This window comes from Mangifera indica, chromosome 18, assembly GCF_011075055.1.
Source record: "Mangifera indica cultivar Alphonso chromosome 18, CATAS_Mindica_2.1, whole genome shotgun sequence".
NCBI lineage: Eukaryota > Viridiplantae > Streptophyta > Magnoliopsida > Sapindales > Anacardiaceae > Mangifera > Mangifera indica.
The window spans coordinates 863,000-881,063 of record NC_058154.1 but is presented as its reverse complement, the minus strand read 5'-3'; the positions used below and the strand labels follow the sequence as shown (position 1 = coordinate 881,063).

The following is an 18,064-nucleotide window of genomic DNA, read 5'->3' as shown; positions in this document are numbered from 1 at the left end:
GGATGAAAAGTTTACTTAACCTTTAATCCAATAAACATGTTTTAGTAACATTTTAGTCCCTATAACAGACAAAAACTACACTACAAAAATATCAAAGAATTACACTATAAAATAATATTATATATAAATATTTTTACCTCATCACGTGATTGAATATTTTTTATTTTTAATTTAAAATTATAAAATTATATAATAATATATTATTTATGTATTTAAATTATATATAAAAATTATATATATAATTTTATTATTATATTATAATATATTTTAGAATAAAATATTAATATTGATAACACTTTGTGTATTTTATAAGATTTTTTAAAATAAACTCTCAAAATATAAGAGAGATTTATGAATGTCTCGAATCTCATCATACCAAATTAATAAAATTTTAAATTTATAATTATTATATCAAATAAATCAAATCATGTCTCGTTAAAGTTTATTTGGATTTGTGTTCACCTAATCTCTCTTCCTTTCTAAATAATTTTCAAAAAAAAAACAATATTTCTTTTGCTAATTTACATCTTTCATCTTAACAATTTGATTGAAACTTGCAACAAACTGCTGTCCCTTCTTCGTTCATAGTGTCACTCTCACTCTCACTCTTTCGTTGACTCACTGTTTCATAAACTCACCTCTCCATGGCCCTTCTCTCTCCACTCAGCCTCGTGGACCACAGTCCTCACTGCCACAGTTACCGCCGCATCCTTCTGCCTTCATCTCTCCCTCTTTGGCCGAACCTCCCTCCTCCTCTTTCTTGCGTGACTGTGATACTGACGCTTTCCTTAGACGTGCCGAGAGAGATCATCTGCTTGCCGCCTCACCTTTTTAACAAGTCCAAACTTGATTTTATCGTTCCTTCGGTTTTCGCTTTCGTTGTAGTAGCCGGCTCCGCCTGGCTCTGCGCGCCTTAGGCTTTGAAAATTGAGTACGACCAGCTGTCTTGATCAAGGTGCGTTCTTACTGTGAATTAATCTCCACCGTCCGATTATTTTAATATTCGTATAATATTAAATTATTACAATTCTATAATGAACTAATTTCCAAATTTATATAAAAAAAAAATTATATCTAAGTTTATAAGTAAGTGATAATTTAGGTAGTTACATTTGTAGGTAGGCTTTTTAATTGAACCATAAATATAACATGGCAAAAAGGACACCTTCCTCCCATATAATGAAATGGCATTGATTTGACTTAAGAAAAGGAACTTATTCTGCTCTTCGTATCAATCAATTTCCTCATCAACTCGGTTGCCCACTTGCAGTTGCCCTCTACTCAGATGTTTATTTTAGATTTAGAACAGGAGTACAATTATTTTTCATTACTCTTTAATGCGAGATAGAGAAATTCTTACCTTTTTTTTTTTTTAAGCTTTTATTTTTTTATTAATAACAAAAAAATCTTATTTAAATCAGATTTTCTGTTTGAGATAAATTTGATAATACCAATTAGATAAAACTTTAAATATAAATGTTTAATATTGAAATATCGTTAAAATACTTGAAGTCCTTTTTTATTACCATTCAATCTACTCTTGGGTATTTTCCGAGAGTTGTCTTACTAAATTCCATTATATGTTAGAACAATTGAAAAATCAAAAATATTTTTATAATAATATTTAAATAATATAACTGTTTTTTCACAATTTATTTCACAAAATTGAGCAACCCTTGACATTATTCTGCTTTACCAGTTAACCCTCATCTGCTTATTTCATTGGCTTAGGAACTCAGTCCCACTTTTATACCTTACACAACATTAAAGCACTTAGAAATATAATTGCTTAGAATATTATTTGACAGTAAAAGCTACATAAGAAGTTAGATGGAACGAAGAAATTTTTCGTTTTCTGATTTTAAGGATGAAATCATGTTATTTTGACATTGTTTAGATGGAAAATAATGGTTCTCCCACTTAGAATTAACCATAATGTTAACTTTTTTATTATTGTAATGAGTTAATTGTTGTATGGTATGGAGAGAAAGAATTGAAATATTTGATAAATATTCTATGATATAGAAAGGGTGCATACAAATAAATATGAAAAAGAAAAGGCGTTTAAATATCATTTCATCAATCTCCTAATATTAAATGTGGCAATAAATAAGAAGGGCTGGTCTCTGGTTTTCATCTGTGTTTAAGTTAAGCTTTTGAAATTGAAGCAATCAAGTTGTTACTGAAATCCCAGAGCTTCTTTGCCAGCACCTGATCTGTTGCCAGTGAACTTGGTGTCACTGCATTGCAATCCACGAAATACTTTCCACTTACTCCTTTTAAACTTGGATGCAGAGCAACATAACATGTTGTGGCTGCCCCCTGAAATCAATTAATAATGCTTGAAACTTGAACTTGAATGCATGACATTATTTTTTCCATAGCCAAAATACACAGAAATTACCTGAGGGACATTTTTCCAGAGGAAAAAGGAGAAGAACTTCAAAAATTCTGCAAAATAAATGAAAAACACATTTGTGCATATATAGTATAATTTAGTTTAGTTTAAATAAAACTATATGCACTAAGTTTTGAGTACTCAATTAGGTATCCAGATGATGTGTCATCATTTGGATACCAACTAAATACTCAAAACTAAGTGCACATAGTTTGATGGTTTTCTTTATGGGACATAGAACATACTCATCAGAAAGGCAGAATATTTGAAAAGATTTGTCATTATCAACCCTGGGTGAACCGAATTTGCTGTAATATTCAGGCCCTCTTCCTGTATTCATGTCAGTTTAAATAGTTAGAAAATTGGTTATGGAGTATGAGTTATCTGTATCAGTTCTGTATAATTACTTGGAATTGACGGGAGAGCTCATTGGCGTGTAATATGTTTGCTAATTTGGATTGCCCATATGCCATTTTATCAGAATAGCTGAATCAATGAGAAGATTTATTATCAGCTGATTTATGCAATATGAAGCTATGAATAATGAGTGAAAAGGAACATACCCAGATTTGTTGTTGATCTTTTTGAATCGAATTCCACCTCTGTAGGTGTACTGATGAGCTATGGATGACAAATTCACAATCCTGCCTTCAATACCAGTGGCTTTTGCAGTGTTCTTCATTGTGTCCAGGAGGAGATTTGTCAAGAGAAAATGACCTGAAAAGAAGTCATCAGTGGAGGTAATTTAGTAGTCTTACTGGGTTTTTATTTTTATATTTTTTGGTTTAATATTTGCACATAGCCTACCAAGATGATTTGTTGCAAACTGCATCTCTATTCCTTCCTGGGAAAGTTGGTATGGGCAGAACATGATTCCAGCATTGTTTCTGTCGACCAATTCAATGCTTTCATTCTTTCAGTAAAATGGAAATAGATACATGATTAAATTAAAAACAAAAGGAGAATGAGCATTAAATTCAATACATTAAGATGTTGAGGGGAAGATCAAGAGCATTGAAATTCTGAACAAATTCTCTAATGGAGGAAAATGAACAAAGATCAAGTTTCAAGACATCCACTCTAGCTGTTTTATCTTTATCGAGAATAAGCTGTTTTGCTTCATTTGCAGCTTCCATATTCCTTGCACCAATTATAACATGAGCTCCTCTTAGAGCCAAAACTCTTGCAGTCTCCAACCCAATTCCAGCTGCCCCTCCTGCATTAACAACATTCATTTTTTTAAAATCTTTTAGGCCTATTCAAGGTGCTTCTCTGATAAAACTTACAAATTTCCCCAGTACAAGCAAAGGTGAGTCCAAAATAAAGAGTGGTCCATGGTGTTTAAGGAACCTCATTTTAGTCAAAAGTTTTGTATATTTTGAGTGAGAAAAAAGAAATCCCAGATAAGAGACAAAATGCAACAGAAAGCAACCGCCACTCAAGGGAAATCAATAGGCACTCATATCACTTATTCTTAGCTTACAGAAAGGAACAAACAAACAAAAAATTTGTGGGGAAAGCAGTAAAACTTACATGAATTCAAGAAAACAGTTGAAATGAGGCTAAACCTAAAAATGGTGACAAAAAAAAACCAAAAAAAAAAAAAAACTGACGAGCTCAGAATGGCCAACTAGCAGTAGAATTCTGTGCATGGAAAAAGATAAATCAGTCAACAAGAAAAAGAAAATAAAAGGACCCAAACTCAAAATTCAATAACAACAACATTACCATTGCCCATTTAACAAACAAATAAAGAACCAGAATGCTGAAACAGACAATTATAAACTAACCAGTGATTATAACAGTAAGATGGGATGCATCAATCCCCTGAGTAACTTGTTCAGCTGTGGAAGAAGAACCAAACCCACTTGAGCCAGGCCTTCCTGTTATCAATGACAAAATACCCATCTCCCAAAACAACTAAGAAACTTGGACCTTGATTCTTTTCTTACCTTAAGAGAATAGACATGGAGCTGGAGGAAAGAGTGATAGTTATAAAGGGAAAGAAATACATGATGATTTGTAAATTTTGGGAGGATTGTAGGTGAGAACAAAGGGAATTCATTTGAACTTAGACGACAAAATATTAAATGCATGTCGCTGAAGAGCTGTTAATAGCTTCAACGACCTTTCAACTGCTCATTCTATTACATATTTATTGATCTTTTTATTTGTTTTTTCTGGAATTTCGACAACTTCATCACCCTGCGTTTGAATGCATTTCCTTAATTCAATATTTTCTCAATATTCAGTAAGAAAATATTCCAATTTTTGGGATGGAGTTCATTAAAATGGAAGAACAACTATTTCACATCTGTTTTTTTTTTTTCCCTATTCGATATTTTTTCACTGATTGAATTTGAAAAATGACACTTTCTCACCTTTTGTTAAGTCAATCGTTAGTTTTAAAAGTTAAAAAATATTTTCTTTAATATATAAATATTACAAAATTAATGTCATTTACACTTTAGTATACAAAACGATATTACATTTTTTTTTTACTAATTTAAATATTTGTCACGTAAATTTTATCTTTAATTGAATAAAATCAAAACCTTTCAAAAATAAATTCAAAAAATTAAAACAGTTAGTGAAATGATGGTTAGAATTGTCTTAGAAATGTGTGATTCCATCGTGAATTGGGGGACAAAGACCTCAGTTTGGTATGTATTTTATGCTTGATTTAATCCCCAGTTGCGCTTGCGTGGTCAGTCACTTCCTTTGCTTTGCGTGCTCTTTCGGTGCAGTCACTTCCTTATTTGAGGATAAGGAAATGGGAAAGGTTTTAGACGACTAGTAGTCTAATGTTAGTTAAGGCAAGGCAAGAAGGTTTTGTCCATTTACTTCTCTCAAAAGTAGAATTTTTTTTGGGTAAATATTTTTTACAAGGTTTTACAAATATGGTAGAGGTTCAAACCCATTGAAAGTTTTAAAATATCGCAAATAATATATTCTTTCAAAAAATGTATTTTGTAACAAAAGAGCAACAACTCTAAAATCTTTACTGAAATAGATTCTCTAACTTTATTTCGGAGTGGTAACTAGCTTGAAACAATCACTTTACCTATATAAGGAATCGCACTAGATTAGTGTGATTTTAACCATCACCAATAACATTGACTAGAGGTGATTGTTTTAAATTTTTGAAATTTATATTTTATAATTATTAATCTTAAAATTAATATAAATTATAGGATAAAATGAATTTATACGTATATATTTTTTATACATAATTTAAATATATAGATAATATATTATTATATGATTGAATAATTTTGAATTAAAGTTAAAATAATATTTAATTATATTATAATATATTTTTTATTTATTTAAATTATATACTAAAAATATATGTATGCATAATCTTGCTCGTTAGAAAATGGTCTTGGTCCCATTTTAAAATAAAAATAATAATAACTGACTCATTTTCAGGATGTTGATGAGAAAATAGTTTGTATCTGGACATGTTAATAAATGCTGACTCCAGCCAATTTTCAGAATCTTGGTTGAAAAATAATTTGTTTATGGAAATGTCAGAAATAGCTAGGATTAGATTCAAATCGAGTTTAAATTTAATTTAGTTTATATATAGCTAAGTTCAAGTTTGAACTCGGCTTACTTTACATATAGTTAAGCTCGAATTTGAGCTCATGAAAGTTAAGCTTGAATTCGATTCAAATTCAGTTTAACTTGTTTTTCGTTATTAAAATAACGTCGTTTTAATACATATTGATCAAAATGAGGTCGTTTTGTATCAGAATTTTTAATTGAAAAACTATGAGTATTCATTTTGAGTATATAAATAGATACATATTTGATATGTGTCATCATTTAATTGGATGATTTTAAATTAACGATATAATAACACTCAATTACATGATAATACACATAAGTATATATCTATTTATGTATTTAAAATAAATATACATAATATTATTCAGAATATAATACTATACATGTAACATGGCCACATTTATTGTTCCCACTTCCTGTTCCCCCTTGACAACCCCATCTCATTCATTCCAACTTGCAAATAAATTTTCATTGTTTGATAGTGGCCAAAGAACTTGTTCCCACCTCAGTTTAATATTATTAGTAAAATAACGATTTTATCTTTTCTGTTAACAAAAATTTAATCCTCAATTGGCTCATGATTGAGACTCTGAGTTTTTTAAATCATGAAAATGTGATTTTAAAAACGTATCAAAACTTGGGTGAGAAATGATCCTTCGGCCTTTGATAGTTTATCATTTTTTTTTTTTATTAGCACTTAATGTGGCATGGAACTGTCATTACATTCCTTGTTTTTAATAAATTCCCAATCACACAACTTGGAAGCATTAATGATGTAATTTATATATGCATAGGAAGAAATTGACTCCATCAAATTACAAATATACCCTTGTATTAATTATATCATTAAATTATCATTAATTATTAGATAACTTAATTAGTGAACTGTTTTATTTACTTCTTCAATTTTGGAAGGTAACCATATAATGTCTAATTTCTTTATAGAGAAAAGGATGAAATGGGATTGAGAAAGAAAAGAGAAAGACTTATGATGCCCATCTAAATACATCATTTCATTTTATAATTTCTTCCGGTAATATCATACGTGCTCACTTTGAGAACATAAATAGATACACATTTATGTGTGTCATCGATTAATTATATATTATTTTATTTTTAATTTAAAATCATTTAATTATTTGATGATATATATCAAATATATATTCGTTTATGTATTCAAAATAAATATGTATAGTTTTATTAAATTTTTTCAAGTTATATTTTTAGAACTCATAGGATTTTCCTCAACCCCATAATATTTGCCTTTTTTTTTTTTTTAATTTTCTTCTTAAATAGTTTTTAGCCCAATCCATTTTTCTTGTTTTGGTGTGACAATTTAATCTCTCTCTCTCTCTCTCTATTATAATAAAAGTTAACTTAAAGAGGGTGGGCTTCCTAAAATTGACTGAACACTGCTGAGTCAGAAATGGTCCCAAATTTTACCATTATGATGTCTAAAATAGGCAACATTTATCCATCAATTAATTTATATCATGCTTCAAAGTGTGGTTGGAGCTGGACTCCTTCACCGACTTCTTTGACTACCCAGCATCCAAAATATGGACCCAGGGTCCAAAGTCATAATTTATTACTATGTCCAATCCAAATTTTGATTTAATAATAATTTTTCATTTATTAAGTTAAAAAAATTTATTTTCTTGCATTTTTATTAAATTTGTTAAATAAATATATTAATTTTTTTATAAAATTGGTAAAAAAATAACAATACCATAAAGCTAAATAATTGTTTGTCCCAAAAACTTATAAAATTGCTATTTACTCTTAATTAATAATTATAAAAAAAAAATTATAAGATAAATCGCTCTATTTATGAATTGGAAAGTGAAGCGACCTAATGTTCCCCACTTTTGAATGAATATCACCAAAAACATTATGTTACAATGTTTGAAACAGTCTTTTAGGGCACGCAATTCGGTAAAAAATACAAACACAAGACATGTTACCATTGTATTGTTCCAACTCGAGAAAACAACCTCATGAAAAAAGTCATGTTGTAACTACATGGAGTGAAAAAGTAACGACCCAAGTCTTACTAATATTGCTTTGTTGGCAATATCTAGAAGTGGGTTATGATTGGAAATTAGTTAGGGAAGAGTAAAACAATTACCTATTTCCATAAGTTGGATTAGACTACAAAGTTGATGCTTACAAATAACAGAAGGTTCATGAAGGGTAGTTAAATCCATGATCTCTGGTAGCAACTAGTCTCAAACAAAAAGAGTTGTCTTGAAAGAGCCCAAAGGATAATTACAAATCAAAGCCCCATCATTCTTGAGTATGTTAGGATAGTAAATTGCGGCTGTGTGGTTTTGAAAGTAGGGTGAATAAAAAGGGATTAGAGAGTGATCGAAGAATGGGAGATGGGAATTTTAATTTAGGTTTGGGAGATGTATGGTGGATAAGAAAGAGCAATAAGGGAGAGGAGGAAATGATGGTGGTGGTTCAATGATAGAGGGGAGGATATGGTGGATGGTCCAATTGATTGAGCCATTTGGGTTGTACGGTGAAAGAAAAAAATGAGGATGAAAAATGTAAAATATAAAATATTTAGGTCTAAAATAAATTACTTGTATTGCATGGGTGTATGATTATTACCCTTATTATATATTATACAAAATAACATAAATATCATTTAACGGTTAAAATTAATATATAATTTTAACAAATAAATAGGGATATTAATTAAAATCGATAAAATTTTTTCTATGTAAATTTTTTTAGGCAAACGTACAGCGGTTTTATTTTTATAAGTAAATTTATTTATAATTCTAAAAATACCCTCCTAGCTTATTACGTCACTTTCAATAATTTTGTGTGTAGGATGTGAAGGGTCGTACAGGATGCGTGGGTGCATGTAGAGTGCGTACATGGTACGTGGGTGCGTGCAAGGTACATAAAAAATATAAATAAATAAATATATTATATATAAATATATAAAAATTATTATTATTTATATATATTATATTATAATATTATAAATTTAATATAATATATATAAATAATAATAATTTTTAAATATATATTTATTATATTTTTTAAATAGTATATTTATTATTATATATAAATATATTTATTTATATTTTTTACGCACTCACGTACCTTGAATGCACTCCACATGCACCCACGCACTTTGTATGCACCCGTGCGCACCCACGCACCCTACACGCACTCACGCACTCACGCACTCTACACACAACCACGCATCCTACGCACCTTGTACACACCCTGTACGCATCATGTACTCACTCTACGCATCTTGTAACTCACCGTATCCACCCTGCACGCATCCTATACGCACCTACGCATCTTGTACGCACACATAAGTTGCTAAAAGTCACGTAATAAGTCGGGAAGGGTATTTTGAGAATTAAAAGTAAATTTGATTATAAAAGTAAAATCGTTATATGTTTGTCTATAAAGATTTACGCAGAAAAAATTTTATCGCTTTTAATTAATATCTCAGATAAATAAATGAGAAATAAAATTTTTAAATTTAAAAGGTTGGTTTTTCATTGCATTAAATATATAAAAACAAAAAGGAATGATTGCACACCAGAATATAATGATTGTCTTACAAGGTGTCCATTCTTGAATTAATATGAATTTAATGTCCCTGCATGAATGTTTATATCGTTATTAATTTAAAATTATTAGATAAAAAAGATAAAAGAATAGACATTTTTATTTTTAAAAGATAATTTAAATAATACAAAAATTTATATATAAAAAATATATATTTAAATATTTTTTTGATAATATATTAAAATTTTAATTTTAATTTATTTAATTTAATTATTATAAAATTAATCTAAAAATAATAACCCAGACTCTAATAAAATCTCTCTAGACAAAAAATATTAATTTAGATTAAATTCAGATAATACAACAGTGTTTGTATTTAATGAGTGTTAAACATAATTATTATTGATTTATCAGACTATTTAAGTGATGTAATGAGCTCTGGTCTTAGGTAGGTATAGACGTAGAGCCTACCGAGTTGACCTTGTCTTATTCAAGTTTGGATCCGGAAAAAAATCTTAGGCCCAAACCCCGAGCCCAACATTTTTGTTCAGTGCAGTTCATTAAAAAATTTCGGACTTCGAATTTCTCTCGCATCTATTTCAATATGTTTTACAACTTTAAAAACTTGCAAAAACAGTCATATAATTTTTCAACATGTTTAAAATCTGACAAATGAACCCCTATCCATAATGAATTTTTACATCTTTTGATTATCGAGCTTGAATAATCTCTATTTAAGCTTGATTCTGATAACTTAATGGGTAAATTTTTTTGTCTAAATTCATCCACGGATTGGATTTACTTTGATCCAAAACTAAAATTTTCAGACCGAATAATTGCGCCTTGGGCATGGCCAACCCAATTGACAATTTGAAACGGTGAGGTAGATTTGAGTTGAATTGAATAATTGAAAAGCTTAAATTATCAAAATGAGAATGATTGGTTAAGATAAAACTATATACACTCACTTCTGAATATCCAATTGGGTACATATATGATGTGTCATTATATAATTAGATGATTTAAAATTAAAGATAAAATAATATTTAATCGTATGATGATATATCATTTTGATACTCAAACCGATAAACACTAGCCTATTCATTAGTAAATGTGAGAATGGTGTGCTTCTATTTGTTTCATAATATCATATTACAACATTTTGTTTTATATGGTGTGCTGAATATGAATTTGGTTTGATACTATAAATAAATTTAATTTAAATTTGAGTTCGACTCATTTCAAAACAAACTAAACTCAAGTAGTTTAGTATTGTAAATAAATTTAAGTTGTTTGAACTTGTGCTTAAACATCAAGCAAGGTAGAGGTTTCAGCCAAGGTTTTTAGAACTGGACCGAGACAAAAACTATTTTAAATACTGGTTTCGGTTGAATCAGTCCAACTGTTTTGACCAACCAATCCGAATGGATTTTTAGTTTTGTATAAAAACTTAAAAAAATTATATCTAATTACATATACTTTACACACTGAATTTTATGCTATCCATATTTTTCAATTTAAACAAGATAAAACACGTATTGAAATACTATTACAAATAAAGTATGAAACATAACTATTGTAATAAAAATCAAACCAACCACATTAAACAAAACACATGAACAGATTGAAGTTTCAACATTCAAAATTTTGAAAACCAGCCACATTACGAATGGTGTACATCCAATAAGACCAATACAAATACATAAAAATTACAAATGTAAAATTGATATATAAATATAAACCTATAATTGCATACTATAATTGAAAATTACAAATACAATAACAAGTAAATTGAGTAACAAATAATTAAAAGCCAAAGCTACACATTTGAGAGACTGATACAATAAAAATAAATTAAATAACCTAAGGAAACAAAAACCAAAGTTATTAATTAACCTTACAAAAACCAAAATAGAATCCTGCCGGAGTTGCCTTTGAAGAAGAAGTCTTAGTCATGGTAGCAACGAAACACAGTTATTGTTGTCGACTGTTGTCTGAACCTATGAATTCAACATCAACCACCACAAATATAGCCATTAACACTTGTCATGGTCAATTGTAGCAGAAACAATCGTCATTGTGTAGTCGTCGCCAAAAAATCACAACAACAACGACTCTTTGAATGGATAACTGGAAAAGAGTCGTTAGCGGCCAAGGTTTTCAGGAATAAAAACTAAATTGATTTTATATAAGAAAGAGAACCATTTTATGCCCAAATCAGGTTGGACCGCGAGTATGATGTGAACCACAGTTTCGCCCACGGTCCAATTCGAAATCAAGCATAAAATAGTTCTGTTGGCTATAAGAATCGTGAACAGTATCGATTCATAGTCTAACTGACTAATTTAGTATAATTTTTCAATCATTGATTTTAGCAAAAACAATCAACTTTATATTGTCATCGATCTTTCAGTTGTTAGATAAGGGTATAGTTGTAGAGACAAATCCCATCTCCAACTAAACCTTAAACCCTTTATTATTATTATTAATTTTTTTTTTTTTTAAAGACTTGATTGTTGTAGTAGAAAGAAAATTCACTTCTTCTAATTTTGGGTGCTTTTAGATTTTTCCATACTTTTCTTTAATTCTTTGAAATAAAGACTTTTTTAATAATCAAAAAAATTCAATTCATCTGGATTTTTCGGTTTCAAAATTAATTTGTAAAATGATAAGATACTTGCGAGGATTGTTTTTGTCTTTGTCCCAATTTTGGTTTCTGCTTACTTCGAAAATCCCTTTTTGTCTAGAGTAGACATGGATCCCATATTCAGGGTTAAAGGAATATTTCGATCCAGACAATGAACTTTGAAACCTGAAGGACGGGCCCTGTGTCTGAAGCCCGACTGTTTGCTTGTCAGTGATGCCAAGAAAGAAGCTAACTTTGGATAAATGGGCTTTCTTATAGCCCGCATTCTAAACGCCATGTTCGTCTTTGGAATTTGATAGCCCAAATCAATACACAATCGTTGATTATATCGGTCCAAATTCAGTGTAGCCTATCGTGCTTATAGACTATATTGTGTTAAGTAAGGATGGATATAAATCAAATTAAACTCAAACACTCATTAGTTTAATTTTGATTCGAATAAAAAATGGTTCGATTAGAGATCAGTTTAAATTTGTCAAACCAACATTAAGAGTGATTCAAATTTAATTTGAATGAAAATATTATAGTTTAAATTTGACTCAAATTTATAACTCAAATTCATAGCTCAGATATGTGATTCAAATTAGTAGTTTAATTCATGATTTATTGATAAAACGATATTATTTAATATAATTCAAATCGAGTTATAAGTCAAACTCAAATCCAATTAAATTATTTATCTAGGTTATGAGTCAAGCCTCTTAACTCAAATTTAATTTATATTCTAAATAAATGAATTTAAATAAAATAAAATAAAATAAAACTAAATTAATTTTTAAATTTGAATCAATTCGATCAAACCTCAATGCCAAGTCCTATAAAAAAATGGAGCTTATGAGTCTTGTTGATCTGCAATATGGCAAACGCCAGGACACAATCCAAAACCTTTAGGTTATGTCTTTGTCTTCATGTGCTTCTGTCAGGTAGATCACTCATATATATATATATATAAAATAAGTACAAATTTAATTTAAAATTAATTTTATTTTCATTAATTGAAAGCTATTTGATTAACGCTGACGCACCTAAATAATTGCATACCAAAGACTATTTAATTTAATTATATTATTTTATTTCAAATAAATAATAAGTAGTATTAAATATATTTATTTTATGTAAAGTAAAAATACTATATATTTTATTTCATTTTTCATCTTTTGAACATGAGCATCCCAAAGATTTTAACCATCTTTATTCATATTTTCGTTTTTATCGGAAATTTTTTTCCGGTTGAAAACTTGATTTGGAAAGCCGAATTAGCATCCCTAACACGTGCCACACCTCTACTAGTAATCATGTTAAACGGAAAGAGAAACACCGTTTTTGTATTTTAAACCACACCACGCCACCCACCCACCACCACCACCCTTCATCGAATTTCCACCCCTGTATTCGTTACTAAACGGTGTCGGTGCCCCGATTGTATAATTTCATATCCACTTTATTCTTTACAAAAAGAAAAACAGAAAATTCCCTTATTTTCCCTCTATTTTTTCCTTTTTTATTTTTTTTTCTCCTTTTAATTTCTTTTCCCTGATCTCTCTCGTCATAATTTGTCCGTCAATCCAATTTTCACATTATCCGATTCAGATCGACCGGATCGGAGTCTAAAATGGCGGCATCGAGACGATTGCGAGACCTTCAATCGCAGCCAGGCAACAAGGTCTGCGTGGATTGCTCCCAAAAGAATCCGCAATGGGCTTCGGTTTCTTACGGCGTGTTCATGTGCTTAGAGTGCTCCGGCAAGCACCGTGGTTTAGGTGTCCACATCTCCTTCGTCCGATCCGTTACGATGGACTCCTGGTCCGAGATTCAGATCAAGAAGATGGAATCCGGAGGCAACGAACGGCTCAACGCGTTTCTCGCACAGTACGGGATCCCTAAAGAAACCGATATCGTAATTAAGTATAACACCAATGCTGCTAGCATTTATCGTGATAAAATTCAAGCTCTAGCTGAGGGGCGCTCATGGCGAGACCCACCTGTGGTCAAGGAGACTCTCAAAGGTGGAAGTAAGAAACCTCCACTGTCGCAAAGCGCCGGTGGTGGCAGTAATGGTAGTTTTGGCAATAATGGAGGGTGGGATAATTGGGACAACGATGATTTTAAATCTTCGACAGATATGAGGAGAAACCAATCCGTTTCGGATTTTAGAGGCGGAAATGGGGGAACGGGTGGCGTGCCCGTGAGGTCCAAATCAACTCAAGATATTTACACACGTGCGCAATTGGAGGCGTCTGCAGCTAATAAGGAGAGTTTTTTCTCGCGAAAAATTGCCGAGAATGAGTCCCGACCCGAGGGGATTCCTCCTGCGCAAGGTGGGAAGTATGTTGGGTTCGGATCCAGCCCGACGCCTTCACAAAGGAATAATAATTACCAGGGGGATGTTCTCTCTGTCTTTTCTCAGGTATTTTGACTGGGATTAGTGATTTGCATCACATGTTTTGATTTTTTTGGTATGATTTAAATTGATTGGTTGTTTCTTTGTGTTTGTATTTTGCGATTGTTCAGGGGTTCGGCAAGTTATCTTTGGTCGCAGCCTCTGCTGCTCAGTCGGCTGCTGGTGTTGTTCAGGCAGGAACAAAGGAACTCACTGCTAAGGTCATTTGGATTTTGTTTTGAATGTTAAAAAATTTGCCGTAGCTAGTACTGATTTTCTGAAACCCGTGATATTATCTGTTTTGTTTTGTCCTTTTCTGACTGCTGTGTCAAAATTTATGATTTGCATTTCTTGTTATTTGATGCATATGGGCAAATAAATAGGTTGACGAACTCTGCATTGCATATCTTTTGGTGCTCAAATGCAATGACACTTGATGAACTTTTTAGTGATTAAAATTTGTATTTTTAGGTGGAAATTTTAAAAGATTGTTATGTTGTTTGGGTTTCGGTGATATGATGATCTGACAGTATTGCTGTTTTTCTGAATTTCCTATGTTGATAGCCTAGTGATGATTTTGATATATGCTGGCAACCCTTGGGTACTCTCCAAAATTTAGTCATTGGAAAAGTTCTGAAGGAGATTTTTTATTTTGGTTTATTTTCATAAGGATTCCATGATTTGAAATTACATTATTGAAAGAAAAAGCCAGTTGGGGGTTTGCAGGGGCTTTTCGTTGGAGAACCTTAATAGTATTAAGAAAATAAGCTATCATTATTGTCACTGAAGCTTGGTTCTATGACACCATGGTAGCTTGTTCTACAGATTTGAATCTAGTTCTGTGTGGATTGCTAGGCTGCATGCCCTTCCATTTCTTCTATGTTGTCTCAAGTTCATGCTTTGGTTTTATGTTCATAGTTTATTTCCTGTGATCTAGATCTATTTGGGTTTCCTAAATTTTGTCTTGTGTAATTAAAGTCAGACATCAACTCTAGTCTCCATTTTATTGTGTATCTCGTCTTAGCGTTGGAGAGTCATCAGTATTCATTATAGGGTCATGTGTGCACACATCAAGACATTAATGGAAATGGAAGGGGAATTCAATCTGAATATGACTTTGAAATGGCAGTGTGAATTTTTGAGTGTTTTCACTTTTGTTAACGTAGGGAACTTTTAGAGTCATTGTGAACTTTATGTCAGATTTTATGATACATCAGCGGCAAGGGAGTGTATCTGTCGTAGAAGTTCACTTTTGGGTAGTTTGCTTTTCTGAATTTTTGACTTATACAATTCTGTAATATACTACAATTTTAAGTCGCTAGTTTGTTCTGTCTTGATTAATTTTTTCATTTGTTTGTGATAGCTCCCCATATTAGCAGTAGGCCTTATATCTTTATTCTTATTTGTAGCTTTGAGTTTCTTTCCTTGCTTTATTTATTTTTTTATAGGAAACAAGAACTTCATAAATTAATGGTAAGAAAATATACAAAAACAGGGAGCCAAGTATCCTCCATTAGAACAAAACTTAACAGAAAACACATGGAAGACTATAAACTTAAGCTGTTACAATTTTCCAATCTCCTTCATTAGCTTCTTCTAAAACTCTTTGTGTCTCTCTACAATAAATAAAAAAATATAGCCAAGATGCAATGCATTCAGAGAAGCTTGGCTTTTTTCCCCACTAAAAGCTTGGTAAACTTCAGCCAATAAGATGAGAACAACCCAAGAAATACCTGCTTCTTTGAAGAAAGAGTTTCTACCATAGCTTCAATGCTTTACAACAATGAAGAAAATAATGATTATTGCTTTCATAATTTTTTTATACGATATATACCAGTTAAGTGATAATCGATGCTTTTAGGATCTTTTTAAAATGATATACACCAGTGGAGATAAACAACTGTTAGTCCTCTTTTGCACAATTTAACCTTACTAGAGAGTTGAGCTTTACTAATCATGGAGGCTGGAAGGGATTGATGACAAGAAAGATCATCAATAACATAATTGAAGAAAATGTGCCAGAAAATCCACCAAAGGAGTGAAGCTTCCACCCTCAGCAATCCTCTCTAAACCTTTACTTTCTTATACAATCCCAACAGGTATTTGCAGGGTGTCTTCAGGGCTACCAAAGTATTTCAAGGGTCAACACCCTGCAGCACCAATTTTTTAAGCCTAAAATTGCATCCTCTTGAGAACTAATACCTACAATTGATTGCACTTTTGGACATAATGGTACCATTAAGTTGTAGCATATTGTATAATCATGTTTACATTGCTTAATTTTCTGCAGTTTATTAACAAGATAGTTGTGGTGTTATATCTATAGCAATCGTGTAAACATATTAACTGTGTGCTACTTTTTCATAAGAATTGCATCATTAATGTTGTAGGTGAAGGAGGGTGGCTACGATCACAAAGTCAATGAAACTGTCACTGTTGTCACTGCAAAGACAAGCGAGATTGGACAGAGGACATGGGGTATTATGAAGGGCGTCATGGCAATGGCTTCACAGAAGGTTGAGGAATACACTAAAGATGGCATGAATTGGAATAATGATAACTGGCAACAAAATGAAAGTGATAAAAATGGATATTATCAGGAGTTTAACAGGGAGAACACAGGATGGAATTCTTCTTCTGGAGGAGGACGGTCCTCATATGATGGGCACCAGAATTCTTATAGTTCAAGTTCTTGGGATCACTGGGACCATAAAGACAGCAAGAAGGAAGATGTGGCTAACAGTAACAATGATGGTTGGGCTGGCTGGGATGATGCAAAAGATGATGGATATGATAATTTTTATCAAAGTACTTCTAACAAGAAAGCTGTCGGTCACAATGGGAAACCGGATAGCAAATCAGATGGCACATGGACGGGAGGAGGCTTTCTCTAGGGTTGGTGTGACTTTTTTTTTTTCCAATTATCTTTAGATTCTTCTTTTGGCTGTATTATGATTATGAGTTGGCTGCCTCACGCTCTCATTTGTCAAACATAGTATTTAATAAATTTTATGATTTGTCTGTGTGTGGCCAGGTAAAATGATTTTGGCAAAGCCCTTTGTGTAGAAGTGGTAATTAGTTATGAAAATTGCTGGCACACAAGCTAGGATGATGAGAATGTTGGGATGCTTTCGGTAAGTTTAGTATATTTTTATAGCTGCTCTCTTTCTTTTCTCTATTCTCATGTTTCAAAGAGATACTCAACTTCTTAGAAGGTGTGTGTTGGAAGTAGTTCATATATGTACAATTATGATTGTGGGGTTGATAGCCCATCAAAAGGAGGACCACTGTCTGTGAGTGTGCTTAACATTATTTGTGACTTTCAAAATTCGAAGTTGTTTTGGATCTGTAGTGACTAGTGAATTATTTTTCATCCATGTTTGGTCTGTGCTTTAACGTCGAGTTTGCCACGATAATCTCGTTGTTTTTCAGTCAGATTCATGTTCAACTGTTGTATGCTGTTGCTTGTAAGTTCTAGTGATTTCAATTCCAGGGATGGTGATGCTAGTTACATTTCAATTCA

General features: G+C 31.5%; 2 protein-coding genes and 1 long non-coding RNA gene across 4 annotated transcripts; 2 read left to right on the top strand and 1 right to left on the bottom strand.

The window, feature by feature from the left end:
- Positions 1-466: 466 nt before the first annotated feature.
- On the top strand, positions 467-3,357 carry LOC123201559. The gene is made up of 2 exons (XR_006498844.1): positions 467-955; positions 3,007-3,357. It is a non-coding gene; the product is annotated as an uncharacterized LOC123201559 (long non-coding RNA).
- On the bottom strand, positions 2,002-4,475 carry LOC123201558 (short-chain dehydrogenase TIC 32 B, chloroplastic-like). The gene is made up of 8 exons (XM_044617120.1): positions 4,189-4,475; positions 3,383-3,614; positions 3,206-3,285; positions 2,962-3,115; positions 2,806-2,884; positions 2,644-2,728; positions 2,405-2,451; positions 2,002-2,322 (listed from the first exon to the last, which is right to left on the bottom strand). The coding sequence occupies exons 1-8, from the start codon at positions 4,304-4,306 to the stop codon at positions 2,149-2,151; spliced, it is 969 nt and encodes a 322-aa protein (XP_044473055.1). The 5' UTR covers positions 4,307-4,475; the 3' UTR covers positions 2,002-2,148.
- An 8,885-nt stretch (positions 4,476-13,360) lies between these two features.
- On the top strand, positions 13,361-17,918 carry LOC123201543 (probable ADP-ribosylation factor GTPase-activating protein AGD6). Of its 2 annotated transcripts, none has more exons than XM_044617103.1 (4): positions 13,361-14,568; positions 14,673-14,762; positions 16,932-17,440; positions 17,576-17,918. In XM_044617103.1, exons 1-3 carry the CDS (start codon positions 13,774-13,776, stop codon positions 17,433-17,435), a joined length of 1,389 nt encoding a protein of 462 aa, XP_044473038.1. In that variant the 5' UTR covers positions 13,361-13,773; the 3' UTR covers positions 17,436-17,440; positions 17,576-17,918. The 2 variants fall into 2 exon arrangements, with proteins under 2 accessions (XP_044473038.1, XP_044473037.1); XM_044617102.1 differs by having other exon boundaries at positions 13,369-14,568; positions 16,932-17,436.
- Positions 17,919-18,064: the final 146 nt, after the last annotated feature.